General features: G+C 35.1%; 1 protein-coding gene across 3 annotated transcripts; it reads left to right on the top strand.

The window, feature by feature from the left end:
• Positions 1–4,997: 4,997 nt before the first annotated feature.
• Positions 4,998–19,411, top strand: LOC18432421 (RING/U-box superfamily protein). Of its 3 annotated transcripts, none has more exons than XR_016060890.1 (9): positions 4,998–5,511; positions 5,825–6,477; positions 7,550–7,626; positions 12,671–12,839; positions 15,372–15,573; positions 16,725–16,889; positions 17,724–17,801; positions 18,536–18,639; positions 18,960–19,411. XR_016060890.1 is itself a non-coding variant. In XM_088874050.1 (9 exons), exons 3-9 carry the CDS (start codon positions 7,582–7,584, stop codon positions 19,063–19,065), a joined length of 756 nt encoding a protein of 251 aa, XP_088730176.1. In that variant the 5' UTR covers positions 4,998–5,511; positions 6,019–6,477; positions 7,550–7,581; the 3' UTR covers positions 19,066–19,411. The 3 variants fall into 3 exon arrangements, 2 of the variants coding, with proteins under 2 accessions (XP_088730176.1, XP_088730175.1); XM_088874050.1 differs by having other exon boundaries at positions 6,019–6,477; positions 15,485–15,573; XM_088874049.1 differs by having other exon boundaries at positions 15,485–15,573.
• Positions 19,412–20,674: the final 1,263 nt, after the last annotated feature.

The following is a 20,674-nucleotide window of genomic DNA, read 5'->3' as shown; positions in this document are numbered from 1 at the left end:
GTAGAGCATGAATATTCTCACGCGTTTGTGAGATGATGCAAAAACACCCCAAACCATCACTGTAATTTCCAAATTAGCCTTTATCTTATTTTTTGAACTAATTATGGAAAAGGTATAGAAAATAAAAAATAAAAAATAAAGTCGTGTTATATAACTTTTTCTTATATCATTTAGATGTACCCGGCAAAGATTGGTGAGTGTTTTTTCGCTATAACCACATTTTTATAGGTTTTGTTTTTTTCTTTCTGGATTTTTTTTAAATATTCCAAAATGTAAATTGGGTTTCTCAAAATCCATATTTTCTCTACTTTTTTTTTTTTTTAACCTCATTTTAACCTTTTAAGGTGTTTTAGATTTGAATTACTTCTTATATATATATATATATATAGTATTTTTATATCATTTCAAGGCCTTTTGGACATGTGTAATTGCTTGAATACTGAAGTCTAGGTTGAGTGACTCGTCTCAGCCAAGGGACGGGTCCCATTACAATAAAGGATAATATGACTTGGTTGAGTAACTCGTCTTGATCAAAGGGCAAGTCTCCCGGTCAAGGTGAGTCCCAGTACTAGAAAATATCGCAGTCATACATGACCACCTAATTAGGTGGTTTAGCGCCTAAAAGCCCGCAGTAAAGGAACATTATATCCAACTGTATTTGTGTTATTTTCAACTTATCTTACAGACAATTTAGAAATTAAAAAATACCCAATCTCTTTATACTGTAGACATGATGTCATCCAATTAAAAGTCATCCGAGGGGTAATTAATTTAGAAAAATATTGTAAATCATGAATTTGTGTGTTTTTTAGTACAAGAGAGACACAATTATTCTTAACCATTATATATAAAATTTAACGATTCAAAATGCATCACAAAAACTCGTAAAATTTTATTTTGTACCTTATGGCGCATCAATGACATTTCACTAACCATCATTTCAGTAACCATCCGATTAATGATTGTGACTCCATTTGTATAAAAGATAAGTGGTCCTATTGTATACGTTTCCCTTATAATATTTCTTAATTGTTTGCTCAATAAATGTTTATTGGCTTTTAGTACAACAATGTCAATCATCAAAAGTCCAATAGAGTGGCTCTCAATCTTCTGTAAAGTACGAGAAAAATACTTTAAGTTTGAGAGTATTTCATACCCCATCCACGATTTTCATACACCATCTAGGAATTGGGTCATTGGGTTTGAAAGTTAAGGTTAGGTATCTGTAAAGGGAAGGTGGGTTGGTTTCATGGAGCCCTGGTTTCATGGCTGGTGTTGGTGTTTTGTTTAAGGGGTCTAGTAACAAGGAGGAGTGTTGAGGGATTTGGTGGGTTTGGGCTTTTTGCTTTGTTTGTTGTCGAAAAGGTGGGGTTTTTTTGTTTGAATGCGGGTGATGATTGTGGGTATTGTTCAATTGAGAAATGGAGAGTTTCAGGCTTTTCTGAAGATGGTTTCATGGGGCTAGGATTTGAATGTCTGGTTTAAAGATATGCAATTTCTAAAGGAAAATCAAGGGCTTGTATGTATTTCAAACCCAATGACCCAATTCCCAGATGGTGACCCCCATCTCTCTCCAGATCCCTCACCAAATTGAGCTTCTCCTTTGACCTCCAGCCCTATGATACCCCTCTCTCTCTCCCTCTCACTCACTCGGATCCTAACCTCATAAATCAAGTTTCTCATAGAGCTTCAGCTCCTTCAACCCCAAATTCTCAAACCTAGAATTTCAATAGAGCTTCAGCCCTCTCATCCCCATATCTTTAACCTAAGAAGCTAGTATAAACCAAGCTATAACTTTATCCTAGAAACAAAAGCAAGATTCTTTAATGGAAGTTTTAAAGAAATAACTTGTCATGAAATCATCAATAGCACTGAAAATACGGGAGCAAAAGTGAGAGTTTTGGTCTTATTCGCAATGCATGGAGAGAGAATTTGCGACTGACAAATTGTCATGAAATTAGAGAGAATTATAACGAGCATACAAAGAGGTGTGAATTATACAAGGTATCAACTTCGAGTAATCAAAGTCATACACATCTTTAAATATTTTGTCGTGGCTAAATATGAAATTAAAAGCTTTCAAACGTGTATAGATTGTGAAGATTTATTATCATCGTAGCTTTTTTTCTAATTAATTGGGGTCGGTTATATGAATCCTGATATGCCATTCTACTATATTAAATGTCATACCCTCAGTGAGGCTACAAGTCTCCATATCTTTTCGGAATCTTTCTAACCACGTCCGTTTGGGCCTATCCTTTGCCCTTTTCAATCATTCCGCTCGACCTAACTTGCATCTCTTGACACATGTTGTGCTAGGATGGCGGCACACATGGCTAGCTCACATAAGTCCGATCGTGGAGATCTATAAATCTTGAAAATAAACGGTTCCTATAACATGTTAAAAGATGTAATATTTTCATGATTTTTTTTTTTTTTTTCCATAAGGCTGAGATGTCAAAGTTAGGATTTTCCATTACATGAGCAATAATTTAATGGATTTTTAGACGCTCCTTACTTTGCATAAGGTTGACACCTTATATAAACTCTTTTACTATAGTTTAGAACCTCTTAGAGTTGTTTTGATTAAATTAAGGGAAAATTATGAAAATTCTCAACATATTTTTGATATATTAGAAAAAAAAAATCCCCCTATTTTATACTCTTACCGAAGTCTCAATTTTTTTTATTATTTTAGTATTTTTCAGTTTTCTCCCAATTTGGAACTTCATGTTCCATACCTAATTTTTTTTTTTTTTGTTTTATCTTTTGTGTGAAAAATTAGTCCATAAATACAAATTTTATACCCATTTTTGCGATTCCAAAACTTCCGTTTTCAACAAATTTATGTTGTGTTTGAAATATGAAGTTCAATTTTAAAAATATGAAGTTCAAAATTTACCACTTCACCACAAAAATATAACAATGAGCACAAAAATTTGAATTATGAATCCACCATTTTTCCAAAATAAAAAACTAAGTGCTAGTGTTGGATCATAACTCACCTGTTTTATTAAGGGATTGTCTAAGATGTGGCCATTTACTTTTGATACAAGAAGGTCACAATTACTTACTGTCATCCGATATGAAATTTAATAGTTTGGGTATGTCACAAAATTCGAAAAATTTTATTTTGAAGTTTGAGCCTAGTTAATAGAATAAAAGCAACTATCTAATTTTACATTTAATAGTCAAGACTAATTGTAACTACCTTACATCAAAGATAAATTATTTCGTTGCATACTTTTCCTCTATGTAAGTAAAATTTGTGCATAGCCACTTCCAAACCCCAAAGTTTGACCCAAAACAAGAGTCCACATTGTCTAACTTTTGAACTTATTTTTACTTAAAGAACAAGTGGTTCAAACCTTAGAGTTATGAACTTGGAGAAAATTATGAAAACTAAAAAGTTATAAAAGGATGAAGTGTGTATGAAGCATAGGTCTAATGGAGAAAAGTAAAGCCTCGCTTTAAAACTTTAATGGAACATGAGAACCCCTATGATGGTCCAGAAATGTATTTCCACATTTTCGAAGCTCTAAAAATAGTATAGATCTAGTGAATCCGTGACACTAAAAAATAAATAGCTTAGATAATACATTACATAATACACTATTTTTAAGCTTAATTTTTTTTTCCTCACGTCGAGATGGTTAATTTGAAGTTTATTTGACACTAGAGCTATAACTATCGTTAAGACTTTAGTCTTTTTTATTTATTTTTTCTTTTTTTTAGTAAGGCTTAAGCCTTATTTGAATTTATCATTTTTAAAAATATTAGGACTTAAACATGAAATACATAATTGTTGTAATTTTGCTTAATATCCAACTTGTACGTGGACTTTTGCATCATTCCCCATCATTTTAAAGTATACAAACAATACCCCATCATTTTAAAGTATACAAACAACAAATTCAGGGGCTATTGTGATAATGAGTTAGAGACCTTTAAAAGTTTTTCTTAAGCTAAAAGATATTCCATTGACGCGGGAGTAAAATGTCCTTTTATTCACTATGATAAAATTTCATTTAGAATTAGTTTAAGGACCTTAAATTTTGGTGTTGAAATGACATCATAGATTAATCTTAATAAAATATTATCCTAATTGTACTTTTTATGCACTTGAAATTGTCAAACTTTTAGATGGTGAGATCTAAGTGTTAGAAAAATTTAATTTTAATTTTTATATAAAATAATCATTTAGTAATACTTATAGGATTACCAAAATTTCGCATTAAAACAACCGTCCTAAATGTTTTTACGGAGGGAATAGAAATAAACTATGCTATTAAGGGAGCATAGCATATATGCTTATCTTCCGTGCACTTAAAAAAATGATATATCAAGATTAAATAGAGACTATCTAATTTTTTAGATGGTGAGATTCAAGTACTAAAAACTGAATTTTTTATTTTTTTTGAGAATCATTATCTAATAATTCTTAAGTGACAAAAAAGTTTGACATTGAAAAACGGGTATCGTTTGTATAGTGCCAAGCTTCTAAACAATCGAAATAAAGTGCATCTTTAAATTGTGTCGAGAAATGTAGTTTCATTACCGAAAACCTTTATAATAGCTTAAAAATATATTTTCATCATTAATTATAAAATTTAAAGTTTAAAAACTGGCGTGAATTGAGCAGATCTATAAAAACTCGAAAACCTTAAAAATTGGTGGTAAAAAAATTCACTACAAGATGCACTATTTCCAATCTTGAAATCTATTTTTTCTCATCTCATGCATATTGAGGTCGAGATGATTAATTTGAAGATATTCGAGCATCAAAACAAGCTCTTCAAATGAATTTTTGAAATGTCCCCTAATTTGATTGTTTAGAGCCGCGCACTCATATAAACCTTTTCCTCGAAAAAAAATCCTCCAAAGCTGGTCACCTACCGAGAGAGTAGAAATACACGTTGCTCCCTGGGGAGCACAGTATGCGTGACCTTTTCTTTTAAACTGTAATCATATTTAATCGTTCTTACATGGGAAAGGTCAGAGAAACCGTGGAAGACAGAGAAATCAGACAACATTCTCTCTCCTCTTTCTCTCTCTTCCCGCTCTCCTCTTTCTCTCATCCTTCTCTCTCTGCCCACTTTTGTCTCTATGGTATCTTTTTTCTCTCTCTCCTCTGTATTTCTCTGTCCTTTCTCTCTCTAGCTTCTCATATCTTATCATTTCCCTATCCCTCTCTCTCCACTTATACTTTCTCACTCTTCCCTCTCCCCATTTCTCTATCTCTCATCATTTATGTTTTTTCTCCCTCCTTTTCTTATTATTTTTCTCTATCGTGTCTCTCTCACCTAACCCAAATTCCACCTCATGATGCCTCAGCTCCAATAAATCTCTGGAGATACTTTTGTCCTCTTTTTGGGACTCTAAACCCTTTCGCTCTCATCTTTTCTCCTTTTCCTTCTCTGTAACGATCATCGAATGTGGGTTTAATTGTTCCAATTGATGAATCTTCGAAATCAGATCTCTCTGCGTTTCCTCTCGCTCTTATTTGATAAGGTAAATCTCTTACATGGTTTTCTCTTTCTAGCTTTCCCTTTGTAGAAAACCTTCAAATTTGGTTTCGGTTTCGTGCCTTTGATGGCTCATCTCTGATAAGTCTGTAATTTTATAGTTTTCCCCCTCATTTCTAGGTCAACCTTGAACCTCTTGTTAACATCAAGCCTTGGATGGTGTCCAATACTAAACTTCTTTTGAAATCCTCAACTGGGGGTCTAAATCCTCAAATTAAGGGTTAATTTTTTTCAGTCCGAGTCTCTGATAGCCATATTAGGTCTTAATTATTGACAGCAAGGTTGGTGTCCAATTATAGGGTTTCAAAATCTATCTCAGGGTTTCAGATTAGGTCCAGGACTGTCATTTTAGGGTTACAAATTTGTGATTCTTTTTCCATGGAGACGTCTGGTACTGGTACAGAAAACCTTCGGGGAAACACAAATACAAGAAGATATGGCATGAATTTTTCTGCTTCAAATTTAATCCAGTCTCCATTATCTGCCCTACTAGAGTATTCGGGGATTTTGCGAGGAAGGCAAAGCCATCAAGAATCTGGGGAAAATTTGGCTGGAATAATTTCGCGATCAGAGGATTCAAGTGGGGCTGAGGTCTCAATTCGTATAATTGGGGCAGGAGAACAAGAGCATTTGAGGTCAGGGTCGGCAGATTCTGGTGAAGCCAGGGGTTTTTCCAGTGACCCAATTGCTGGAATATCAGGGCCAAATATTGGTGCCCACGGAGAAGGCGAAGGGGCGTCTTCTTCTTCCTCTTCTTCTGCTCCTCTGGTTTCAGGTATTGATTCAGGAGCTTCAAATCCTTCAGAGGAGGTGGGTAGTGGTGTTGGGGGTGGGAATGGGAGAGAGTCTTCATATCAGAGGTATGATATACAGCAGCTGGCGAAATGGATCGAGCAGATTTTGCCATTCTCTTTGCTTTTGTTGGTGGTTTTTATTCGACAACATTTGCAAGGTAATCTCCATTGTTGGGTTATCTTTTTTTCTTTATCCTCTACTTGCCGCTTTTGTTGTTGTTGTTGTTGTTGTTGCTGTTACTTGCCACTTTTGTTGTTGTTGTTACTTGCCACTTTTGTTGTTGTTGTTACTTGCCACTTTTGTTGTTGTTGTTGTTGTTTCATTTGCAAGGTATGCCTTGTTGTTGGTCTTTTTATCACACTTCCATTGGAGTAATTGGTTAGGAATTGAGAAACAGTAATCAAAAGATTCAGTGACAGGCAATTCTTAAAAAACATGATCTTTGATTTTGCTCAATTGTCCATGGAGATTTCTCAACAAGCTCTTGGAGGGAGTCCACCTTATCTTACATTCCACCTCATTAACCACTCCTTGCACTTGTCATCCAGCCTTGACTCCCCAAGAGCATTGGCAACCATTCGACTCGCTTTATCCTTGCTTCTTTTTACACTTCTCCCTGTCCACTTCATAAATTTATGTTACTTTCTATTAATGCTGAGTATATGTTGATCTTCCTCATCAAATTGCTGGGTATCAACCCTGTCCCCCATAAGCAAGATGTGAACTTTTAAAGTGCTTCTAATTCGTCAAATATTTACTAATTTATAGTTTGTTTCAGTCTTTCAGTTTGGAACTTATGTTTCTCTTGGCCCTTCTTAGGCTTTTTTTGGAATTGCTATAGCATATTGACCTGCTGAGTCAAAAGGCGTGCCATATTGCTTTTGCATATTGCGCATGTGGTTTCTTGTCTTAGTTGCTTTGCTTTATTAGTATCTTTTATCTTATTTAGTCCCTTGGTCAGAGAGACAATCGATAGACTTTTTATGTTAAAGTTTTTGTTTGATTGATTGAGACCAGTTTGCTTTTGTGAGTACACAACATATTCTCTAGTTTCTCTAGACATGCTTTAACAGGGATTATATGCAGAACATTGCAATGCATCTTGGGGTGCTAGTGCTTTTCCTGACTTTAATTTCGCTATGGAGGATGATCTTGAACTTATAGAACAACACATTTGTGATCAAATTTTTACAAAGTAGTGATGTGTTACTTTTCTGGAGGACTTGCAGGTTTCTTTGTCACATTTTGGATTGCTGCGGTAATGATAAAGTCGAATGACATTCTTCGAAAGCAGACAGCTCTAAAGGTGAATTTTCCTTTACGCTGTTGTGTTCTCATCCCTCTTCTCCATCTTGCTTGTGTGCATTATTTTTCTATGACTATCACGGTATAATGTTGTTTACTTTGATATATTTTAGATCTCCTCATTTTTCAAAGATAATCTTTGCCGAGTTCTATGTACAAATAACGGTTTGTATCTGGGAATGGTTGCCAAAATTGTCTTGAATAGTAAAAAAAGAAAAAACAACAGTTGTTTTAGCATGGGAAGTGTTTGTTCAAAGTCCCTCTATGCCGAAAAAGTAAAAACATCGATCGTTGTTTATAATATATCTTGGAATATGTTATGGTGAAGTTGACATTGTTCATTTTACAAGGTGTTTCTACATGGATTTTGATAAAATAGGTTGTTCGAACTGCGATGGCTGTTAAAGCTGTTTTCTGACTAGTTGCTGCTTATTGCTTATTGACTCTTTTGTGAAAGTTCACTGACTGTTGTTGTGATTGGGTTTTTCTTTGTTTTCTAAGTAGACAACTAAATTGACAAAAGAAATCCAAGCAAATGGCTGTCGCATCTATGGTTTATAGAGTACATAACAAAAATTTGCCATCACAGCTGCACTACAATCTAAGAAACTTAGTATAAACATACATATAATATCATCATCATCATTATCAGAGCCTTTTCCCATCTAATTGGGGTCGGCTACACGAACCGTGGTCTGCCATTCTGCTCTATCAAGTGCCATATCATCTGTGAGGCTATAAGTGCTCATATTTTCTTCACTACTTCCAACCATGTGCTTTTGTGCCTACCCCTTGCCCTTTTTGAGCCTTCCACTTGAACTAACTCGCACCTCTTAATATCTGCACTCCACATGTGTAGCCCACTTAAGTCTACTTTCTCTCATCTTATTGCCTACTGAAGCTACACCAAAGTTCTCCTGAATGGTATTCATTTTGAAAACGATAATATGCTATTATTAGTGATATGGGAAATAATCATATGGGGGTGATGGCTCATGCAAAAATTTTGGACTTTCGCCCAACTTGTTGTTGGACCATTTGGCAGGATGATTGTCACTCTCCAACTAGTGGAAAACTCCACCATTTGGACGGTGGGGATCATCTTCTTGACGGGTTCAACAACAGGTTTGGTGAATACGCATTGAGCTTAAAGCATATCTTTTGTACGTGATAGTTCATTGTGGCTGTATTACCCTTCGTAGGTTTTTATGTCGTTGAATGATATACTGTTATACATACACAAATCTATACAAACACTCTATTTATAATGCTTCTATATATGTATCTATGTATTTATGAATGCATGTATGTATATATTTGGTATCTTTTTTAAATGCTTTGATTATTTGAATATAAAACGGATAAATATAAGGGGGAAAATTATAGATACCCCCCCAAAATCAACTTTCTAGACATCTTACTCCCGAATACTTTTTGTATCACACCCCAAACCCCAACAATATTTTTTCTTATATTTACCCCCCAGTCAAAAAGTCAATAAAATTTAGACAAAACTGCCATTTTCCTCACTTTTCCCCTATACCCGTTTCAAGTCAAGTGGTAATATAATTATCCCAAAAAAAAAGTCACGTGGCAACACTTTCTCTCTCTACTCGTCCTCTCTCTCTCTCTCAAGTCTCAATTTCTCTCTCTACCTCTCTCTCTCTCTCTTTGCCCATGCTCTCTCCCTTTCTCTCTCTCTATTCATCTTCTCTCTCACTTTTTCTCTCTACCCTCCTTGTTTCTCTCTACCGACCCTCTATGTATCTCCCATTCTCTCTCTACACGTCCTCTCTCTATCAATTCACATAAAACTATTTGTCTTCTCTTAGGTATATTTTATTTCTATTGAAAAGTACATGTATATTGTTTTTAAAAATTAAAAATTTATTTTTTAAACCAAAAGTATTCATTTGTAACTAAAAATGAATTTATAAATATTTGATCTAAAAAATGCTTATCAATTGTGATAGCATGATAGTATAGTATGCTCTCATAAGAGCATATTATACAAATTTCCTAAACAAAAGAATATAGCATTTATTGCCACATGAGGTGGCAAAAGAAACAATAAATGCTATACTCTTTTGTTTTGGAAATTTGTATAACATGCGTTTATGAGAGCCTACTATACTATCATTCTATCACAATTGATAAACATTTATTTATAAATTCATTTTTAGTAACAAATGAATACTTTTAGTTTAATATATATATATATATATTTTAAATATATATATATATATATTTAAATATATATAGAGAGAAAGATAGAGAGAGAGGGAGGGTAGAGAGAGAAAGTGAGAGAGAGGGTGGGTAGAGAGAGAAAGGGAGAGAGGGTGAGCAAAGAGAGAAAGGGAGACAGGGTGAGCAAAGAGAGAGGTAGAGAGAAGTTAAGAGAGATGGCCATGTGACTTGAAAAGGGTATTGGGGAAGAGTGAGGAAAATGATAGTTTTGTCTAAATTTTATTGACGTTTTGATTGGGTGGGTAAATACAAGGAAAAATAGTTATGGGGTTTAGGGTGTGATGCAAAAAGTATTGGGGGTTAGGATGTCTAGAAAATTGATTTTGCGGGTGGGGGTATCTATAATTTTTCCTAAATATAACACAATGGTATGATATGTGATAAACTTAAAAAATTGATATAAATATATTATCATATTGATATCTAAAATGATCATCATCATCTTAGTCCAACTATTCGAGGTTGCATGCACAAATACTATTCTACCATTCTGCTCTGTTAAGGGCCATACCCTCAGTCAAGCCATAGGTTACTATATCTCTTCTCATTACTTCTATCAATTCCTTTTGGGCCTTCTTCTTACCCTTTTGGCACCTTCTACTTGAACCAAATCATCATTGCGCTAATCAGTGCTATTCTAGATCGATGCTCTACATGGCCAGACCACCTAAGTCTAGTTTCCCTCCTCTTATTGCTTGTTGGATCTCTCATCTTATCGCCTATTGGAGCGCTCCCCCCTAAGTTTTTTGAATGTGTTTTCTTGTCTTTCCACTCATCCATCTCAACATCCCCATCTAAGCAATATTCAGCCTATGAATATGTTGTTTTTTGACTGCCCAACATTCCATCCGTTAAAGCATGGCTGGTCCGATAGCCGTCCTATGTAACTTCGCTTTCAGTTTCATTAGTATGTGAGGATCACATAAAACTCCTGAAGCACATCTCCACTTTGTCCACCTATCTCTAATTCTGTGTGTTACATCTTCATCAGCTCCTCCATTCTCATGGATTATTGACCCAAGATATTGAAAGTAATCCTTTTTAGATGCTTCTTGGCCATCAATCTTAACTAATTGCTCATTTCTACTCCTATTATTATTAAACTTGCATTTCATACATTTTGTCTTAGTCGAACTAATTTTAAAATATATTGATTCTAGAGCATCCATCCAAAGTTCGAACTTCATGTTGACACCGTTGTTGGTCTCATCAATGAAAGCGATGTCATCTGCAAACGACATACACCATGGTACCTTATACTTCAGATGCCTAGTTATCTCGTTCATAACCAAACAAAGAGATATGGGCTCAATGTTGACCCCTAATGAAGGCCTACTGCTTGTCTCTCTACTAGTTGTCCTCACACTAGTTTCTGCCCCTCAAACATATCTTTCGCCATGTCAATATATCTTATGAGAATCCTTTCTTTTTCATCACCCACCAAATTAACTCTCTAGATATGGTATTGTATGCTTTCTCTAAATCAATTGCCTCTTTTGTGGACCTCCCTCGCATAAAACCGAACTGATTTTCTAATACACTTTTTTCATGTTGTAGTCATAGCTTATCGATGTGACATTTTGAAACAGCTGGCCGTACAAATAACACTCTCAATGGCAGCATTAATGTGTTGGATGAGCTGATTGACGGGTTGGATTAATTTTAATAATAAGTTCACTGCGACAACATCGCCAATGACTGTAATGTGCTAAAAACGTTTTGCAGGTCCGTGGACATGTCATTCCCCTGTGTCTGTGGAAAAGTTGAGAGTAACACAGGTAGCCGTACCGGGGTTACTAGGGATGGATGGGATGTCTGGACATTTTTTATGTCAATGTAACTCCATTGTTATTTTTTAGCCTTATTGTATAGTGGAATCAATTTTACTTATCAGAAACAAGAATTATCAGAAGGGCAATAGTTATGAGAATGAAGCTGAACTTTCAATGGGATTGGAACGCTGGGTCCATTGTTATGGCGTTGGGGGCCAAACCATGATGTCTGAGTTCAAATTCCATCATTAACCTACTTAACAGAAGTTAACTTCAAAATGAAAAAAAAAAAAAAACGTGATCAGAAACAGAGAAGAAGCTTCATATGACATTGGAACCGTACTTTTTTCTTCTAGGGATTACTATTCTTATGATGAATGAATGTCGATATGATGTTTGATGCATACCTTTGAGTGATATATGTATTTTTTTGCTGTTTGGTGAATCAAGTGCATAACTTGTTTGTAATTGTCAAGGTGAACATTCTCAAAATACAAAAACTTGTTTGTAATTATCTACCATGATCCATATCCGTGATATTTCCTTTCCTTTATAGTTTCTTCCTTGAGTTGTAATGTTGAGTACCTTTTTTAGCCACCAAACATTCTTTTACCGCCATTTCATGCGTATTTGTGTGATTGACGCTGACAAATTAGCTGCAACAGTATTAAATACTCTCAATTATAACTTTTCATTTGCTTTTTGGCACCATATTTGTCCTATCGAATACTCTCAATTATAACTTTTTTTTGAGGTAAATGAATTATAACTTTTTGTTTCCTTTGTGGAACCATATTTGTCCAATGGTGTTTAGGTAATGTCATACAGTGTTATGCTTATATGGCTTTGTTAATCATGCAGTACAACTAAAATTTTTGTGATGGCAGGCCTTGGCCTTCATTGACATTGGCCTAGATTGATATGGTTGACTTCTATGAATTCTTGGTATTTGAGGGAATGGATTAGAAGTGCTTCTCTTGCTCTTCTATCTTATGTGGTGTAACTAGTGTTCTTTGGTTTCTGCAGGGTGAAAGAAGGATTACCATCCTTGTTGGTATCACTCTGATTTTTGTACTTCATGTGGTGGGGGTTTACTATTGGTACAGAAATGATGACCTTCTATACCCACTTGTGATGCTTCCTCCAAAAGCAATACCCCCATTTTGGCATGCTATATTCACCATTGTTGTAAATGGTATTGACTTGACTTTGGCCTTTTCCTTTGTTTTTAATTTGTTCTTCGATAACTTGACCTAAATAAATCATTTCCAATTAGATAATGAAAAGTTATCCTCTTTTTCTGGTAACAGATTGCCCTGTAGCTTGTCTATTCTTGCATGTGAAATTTTATGTCTGTTCGAGCTTCTCTTGAACCATATCATTAAAATTAAAACTTGATCTCGGGCTATAGTAAATTGGTAATATCAATGAACTAATGATTGAGATAAAGCAGAACAGAAACTGTGCTGGACTTTCTACATGACTATTATTGAATGGTGGGAGAAAAGTTAAATATACATTGGGTTGCTCTGAGGATAGTGTAGTTTGTGCATTGGACTTTCATCTATCCAATAACATGAGAAATTTTTTCTGCCTTATTTATCAAAAAAAGAAAAGACAAAAAGAATTCTTCCATGTAAGTCATACATGAGAATATGTGTGAAACCATTGATGTGGGGACCAGGATACTGCACTAAGAATCAAGGGGGCAGTCTTAGTGGTTCTGATGACGAACATCTATTAAAACATCCCTCTTTGGCCAATGTCGGTGAACTCATTGGCATCTCTACAGATATGATAAAAGGAGGCAACCAACTGGTCAATAATCTCGTCAATCTTCACCAGGATTTATGTGACCCCTTGAAGTTTATTTCTGCTTCTCTTCCACCTGGTGACACTCAGTGAGTTCCTTTCCATGAGTTGTGGCCTAGATAACTGATATGAGACCACATGCATGTTGAGATTGTAGAAACATGAGCTTGTGATATAGATACACCTAATTCCAGACCGGTTAATGCAAGAACTATAAATAAAGGACCTAGATCTCCAAGGGATCAAATAGGAAATGATACTCTGAATCATATAACTATAAAGCAATATACGATCTATGAATTTGAAAAAGAGTCAGAAGAAATGGTTCAATCCTCTTATTCCTCTAACCGAGAGATCCATGAATAGGGCAGGTCATGTTTCCACCTTAATACAAGTTGAGTTTGAGTATCTAGACTTCACTTGCACACAATAGTATTGATTTGGCTGTACAGTTTATACAATATCTTATGTACACCTAGTTTTTTACATCATTAAAGTTAATTACAGCAATGAAATATTATAGGTCATATCTCTTTTTGATGATATTAAATTTTGAAAATAAAATTATAGAAAAGTAAACATTAACTTGGGTTCATGAATGGAAGCTCCAAATTCCTACAGAAAACCAAATTTCTCTGTTAGACATACCTGAAAATCAGTGAGGTGGCCATCCACAAACACTTTTAGCTGGATGCAAAATATTTGAGGGCGAGCCTTCTCGATCAAATCGAGAATTATCACAGTGAAAGGTTTCCTACGAACTGCATCGGTGCGAGTGGCTCCCTCACCATAGCCCACTTATCGAGTGGTTGATCCTATCAATTTGCTCACATTCTGAGCCTCCATGAATTCACTCATGTCCAATCTTATCGTGGCATCCTCCTAAAATGATACAAAACACCAGAGGGCACAACAATAAACAAGAAAGCTGAAGTCCAACAATTTTAAGACAGTTGGTTGAAGCTGTTTCAATAGAACCAACGATTGTGCCTTACATACCAGAATGGACTATAATGAACAACAATAGCTCTGTGCTAATTTTATTTATGGGCATTTGAGCTATGAGCTTGGTAGCCCTCCTTTGAATTTTATCTGAGCATTCTTCCTTTACAGTAGGTATTTGTGTGAATATGCACATCTGTACCATTTCTAATTAGTAACTACAGCTCGCCTATCCCTAGTGAATTCAGTGCATAATTTTCTAACTTAATGAAAAATGAAAAAAAAAAAGAAAAGAAAATAAAACTAAAATAAATACGGATTTATTGGGCCCATTTGCCATGTATTCCTCTCATATTTTGGGCAAAAAAGAACAAGAATACCATAGGATTGAAAAATTACAATGCCTAGATATGTGACTATAACAAAGAATCGGCCAAGTAGGACTTGCTGATCCAATCTAGTCATATTTTAAGGGGGGTAAAAAAGAATAATCATATGCATAAAATCCATACTATATATAGAAATTTATTAGGATGCGTGTTTGCGCGTGTGCATGCCATCATCATGCAATAATTATTAACAGCAATAGATTTTTATATCTTAAATAGTCATTAAAAAGGTCATATATAAGTCAAGTGCTAGTGATATGAACTCATTAAAATAATTTAATACTTTCAAAATTATCTCGAATCCCCTAGTTTTCTATTCTCTAATGAAAACGAAGAAACATTTATATGATGTCTATTTTTTTAGATTTTAATTTGCACAAGCTATGGACTAGTATGTGTGTGTATCTGTACACACATACATGCAATAAAATTTAGGCCTTCAACATTTCTATTATTGGCTATCTACAAAGAGTCCGAATAATATGGTTTAAATTTTTTTATCTCTTGAATGCACTCGTGGTTGTATGAAATAAAGAACCTCTTTATGAAAGTTTAATCTTTTATTGGGTATCTTCTTTGGTCAGGTTCCAATATGGTTATGGATTTCTTTTGATTACACTAGAGTTAGTGGTATTCTTTCATTCCTTTTTGAAGGAGGCACCGTCTTCATTTCCTGGTTGTATGTTTATTTTGGTAGATACCATGGTTCGCCAGGCTGCGATGGTTGTTAAGTGTATACTGCTGATGTATTACAAGAATAGCAGAGGCCGCAACTATCGCAAGCAGGTATGAGGATTTCCCTTTCTTTTATATTATTGGTTTTGTTGTTATTCTAATTAATGTGATCAAGACCAGATCTTCAGACCGGAAACCGATGGTCCTACTAGTCGGATATGGGGTCCCAAATCTGGAGAACCGTTGATTTGGTGAACCGATGGCCTGGTTCGACCAAAGCAGTTGAAAATGCTGGAAGATGACCATTTCATCTTGGTTCATTTTTTGTCATTTTTGGGATTTTTTTATTGTTTTGAAAATTTAGTGCATTTTGGTCTTTCTTACCATTTAATGAGGATTTGGGTTTTAAAAGTTGCTTTCTAGAGAGAGCAAGTTTGGCGACTCTCTCTTTCTCTTGGAAAATCCCACATCATGGGTGAAATTCTGGCAACTTTTGGAGGGGATTCCTGCTATTAATCCACCCTATTTCAAGCCCCAACTATGTCCATTTGATATTTTTTTTAATTTTTTTATTATAAGTTTAGAAAAAGGTAGTAAATATATTTGGATTTTAGTGCTTTTTCCGAAAGGATTTTCGGGTCAACTCAATGCAATGGGTTGTTTCTTGCATTCAATTTAATTTAATTTTTTTTTTAACTTCAGTAGTGTAATGTTGTAGGTATTTTACTTATTTGGTGGATTATGTGCATTTTCTTGTATATAATGTTGGGTTTCTTTTTTTTGTTTTCATTTACTTGTTCTATTTTATTATTGGTTCTCTAACACTTCAATGAAACTATACTCATCCTTTTTTTGTTCTTAATCATTTTCTATTTGTTTTAGTTTTCTACTTTTGAACTTTTTAGTCTTTTGTTTTTTTCGTGTTTATAATTTTTTTTTTGTCCGTTGTGACTAGTGAATCGGTCTGGTTCGACTGGTGGCCCCCACTGATTCAACCTCTGATCTGGTTTTAATAACATTGATTCTAATTGTTTCTGGCGTTCCATTTGTTACAGACACACATATGGAAAGATTCTAATTTTGGAATAAGGGGAAGTATTTCATGATTCATGCGGGCATAAAAAGTGTTTGTTGAATGTAATAGTTGCTGTCCATTGTCAATGGCTGATGGTTGAGATGAAACGTTCATCAATTTATTATGTACTTGTTAGAATGAATGGAAATGGTTTTATGTTAAGGTTCACTATTGCGTATGTCTACAGGGCCAAATGCTAACCCTAGTTGAATATGTGCTCTTACTGTACCGTGCTTTGCTACCCACACCTGTATGGTACCGGTTTTTCTTAAACAAGGATTATGGGAGCCTCTTTTCTTCTCTTACTACTGGTCTATATCTCACTTTCAAGCTGACATCCATTGTTGAGAAGGTAAGTGAACGCTGTTAAAGTTTGTTTCCTTTGTTCAGGTTCTATTCAAAGAAATTTACACTTATGTCTCACAGTTACCATTATTTAAAAAAGCCCCCTAATTTTTCTAATTTAATGCACCTACCATTTTTTTATCTTTTTATTTTATATATTTTTTATTTGTTTGTTTCCAAATTTCTACCACTTTGGACTTGGATCTGAAGTAACTAAACCATTTTATTTCGAAGTGGTCCCAAATTGGGAAAAGGAAAGATGCAAAACTGGTACATGGGGGTATGACTTCGGATCTTGAAGTCATAAATTACTTTGTGACTTTGGATCTTGAAGATCCGAAGTGGTACTGAATTGGGAACTTAAAAAAAAAAAGAAGAAAAAATGGGGGTGCTGAAGTCATAATTTTTTTTTTTTTTTTGGGGTTGGGTGGGTTTGAATAACAGAGAATGTGGGGGATATATGCGTAAATATGTCTTCTATTTGATGGCTGCTACCCATTTCTAAAAGGGCAAACATGTTGTAGTCCTTTGAAATGATGAATAGTGATGGAGAGAATGTGACCCACTAGGTCTGGATGTTATTGCACTTGTGGGCCCCTTTCTCTCTCTCCCTTCATCACCATCCATTATTTAATTGATGGTGATCTCCCAATGGACAAACTATGGTTGCCCATGGTATATACATGTGTCCCATATCAATTGATGGTGATCTCCCAATGGCCAAACTGTGGTTGCCCATGGTACTTTTGTTCCATATCGAAGGATGGGTGACCGAAGAGAGATACTGCATTTTCTATTAGGGACTCGGTGAGACTTCATTCAATTATTCTGTCACTTCCAGGTTCAATCATTCTTTGCTGCATTGAAGGCATTATCACGCAAAGAAGTCCATTATGGGTCTTATGCGACAACAGAGCAGGTGAGGATAATCTTTGTGATATCTGCAATTAGATATATGTTTAATGTTTTAGGATTATGTTACTAGTGTGCTATGCCATCTATACCTATAGCCATCTTTTCCAGTCTCATGTGTTGTGAATTGTTGATGCACTTGATGCAATTTTTGTACATACTTGAAGGAAGCAAATAGCTTAGCTGATACCATAGCCAAGGGGAAATACATAATACAATTCTGTGTCAATGTTAGTTTTGTAAGATAATTTTGCAACTCCGAATTTATGATCTTATCAGAGTTAATAGGAAATTTTATACATGATTATGCATTAAGAAAATTCAAGTTACCAATATATCAGTATATATATAGTTACCAATATATCAGTATGTCAGTGTATATATATATATATATATATATAAGAGTGTTCTGTGAATTGCGGTGTGGTGTTAAGATACAAAATTTGTGGCATCTATCACCAGCTATGTTTTCTTTTGAATGGGCATTATGTAATGTGTTAAAGATGACTTCCTGTAAATAAAAAGTGTGAGAGAGAGAGAGAGAGAGAGAGAGAGACGCATACTAAAGTATTTGTCTTAGTGGATTTTGGAGTTACAAGCATTATTAACCAGACATAATAGTTAAGGGATTGTTGCTCACTTCTGATCTGAGCCATATCTTTGTTGGGCTTAATAGGCTTTAACATTTGAAGTTTGCCTGGTTCCTCGCAGCTAAGTGAATTGTGAATTTGAATTATGCAGGTCCTCGCAGCTGGGGATCTTTGTGCCATTTGTCAGGAGAAGATGCATGCGCCAATTTTGCTTCGTTGCAAACATATTTTCTGTGAAGATTGTGTATCAGAATGGTGAGCTGCTTCTCCCTCTACCTCCCCCGAGAGAGAGAGTGAGAGAGAGAGAGAGAGAGAGAGAGAGAGAGAGAGAGAGAGAGTACCCTAAACTGTTTGTCATTGATGAATTTTTCTGGGATGGTCAGGCTTCGTATGCGTCTCTTTTCAAATGCACATTTCAAAGGCATTATTTTTGAAGGAAATTTTAACAAATCACTGTCTTGATACTCATTTACTTATTTTGTATTTCTCTCTGAGCCAAGAGTTTGCATGCACCAGACTCCAAAAGCTTAAAACTTTTATCCGAAAACTTGATACCTTCTTTCGCCCCATTCCAGGTTTGAGAGGGAGAGAACATGTCCTCTATGCAGAGCTCTGGTGAAACCAGCTGACCTCAGATCATTTGGCGATGGCTCAACCAGCCTCTTTTTCCAGATATTTTGACCACTCAACCAGCTGGAAAAATTGTTTTATGTCCTGATATCTTGCCAGAAAATGGCAGTTGCCATTTTCTTACTGACGCCATTTCGAGGGTCTTAATTTGACAATTTGGTATAAATGTGGTGCAGTATTTATCCGTTCGCTGAAGGTATATGTTGCAATAGTAGCTGAAAAAACACACCCATATGTTCCAGTTGAGAAATTCGAGGGGGAAAACAGTTAGATGTGTATTCATGAGTTGTGGTAGTTTGAGATTTATGTATATGTCGAGAGACAAGCGTTTGAGATTCGGGTTCGGCGCTTGATATTCAAAGAAAAAGGAAAAAAATGGAAGATTGGAAACTTAAAACTGAGATGACCTCTCTCTCTCTCTCTCTCGCTACATTGGCTTATGCGTATCTCTTTCTAGACTGAAAGTGCATAACAAAATAAATCAATATAAGGCTCGAGAAAGGTTGCAACAAAAGGGAAAGTATACCAAAAGAATATTTATGTTTTATAGAGATAAGCCACAATTTGCTCTAGCTGTTGGATGAGAAATTTTGTAGCCAAGGGTGTGTCATTGACTGTATTGTTTGTGAAGAAATTTTTTTTACTTTCTTGAGGAAAATGGAGCACCTAATTATGAAGTTTTAGTATCAGATACAAAGTCATGTACACAATCTTTATGACATGAAACAATAAGGCTATTTATATTTAAGGAAAAATTATAGTCATTCTTAACCGTCAGATGTGAGATCGGGAGGCTGAGCGTTATCGAATGGCTTCTTGTGTCAAATGTATGCCATTGGATATACCATTTGATTCTTTGGTCCAAAAAAGATGTACCATTAGATTCTACGGTATACGTTGCTCATACAGTTAGTAATCCATTAACGTTTAGAACATAAATAATGATATAGTAAATGAAATTAACTTGAATACACCAATCTTTGTCAATGGGCATAAATAAGAGAGAGAGAGAATAACTCAGAGAGAGAGAGAGAGAGATTCCTTAATTCTCATTGAAGCATCCATTGAATGCTAGATACAGATTCCTTGATTCTCATTTAAAGACTTATTTAATGCTAGACAGAGAGAATCAATAGATTTCTTTAATTTTCTCATTCATGGCTCCCATGATCGAGAGAAAAGATTCCTGGCCGGGTTACATTGGTAGCACCCCATTACCATAGTTGCATGTCGTGCTCTCAAATCTCATTGACTGCTTCGAAAATCTAATTATTTGAAAAAATGGTATGGCCCTGTATTCTCAGTAAATTATCCAAAAAAAAAGAGAGAAAAGAGAAATAATTTTTTATTAAGAAAGAGAGATAAAGAGGAAACATTCTCCGATCCCACTAAGAGCTTCGAAAATCTAATTATTTTAAAAAATTGCAGGGGCTGTATTCGCCACTGAATTATCCAAAAAATAAAAGAGAGGGGAAGAGAGAGAGAGGAAACATTTCTTTATTAACAAATATCAATTTCCTTATTAAAACCCATGCATATTATAATAAGAAGAAAGAGTTCCATAACTTCTCTGGCCATAATATATTTGATATTTCCTTTAGTTTCCTAATTTATGTGCTCACTTAAAGCTACCTTCACTACATCAGTTTAGACAGAGAGA

The sequence above is a fragment of the Amborella trichopoda genome, chromosome 8 (assembly GCF_054954075.1).
Source record: "Amborella trichopoda isolate Santa Cruz 75 chromosome 8, AtrichopodaSantaCruz75HAP2 v2.0, whole genome shotgun sequence".
NCBI lineage: Eukaryota > Viridiplantae > Streptophyta > Magnoliopsida > Amborellales > Amborellaceae > Amborella > Amborella trichopoda.
This window is presented reverse-complemented; position numbering and strand designations above follow the sequence as displayed.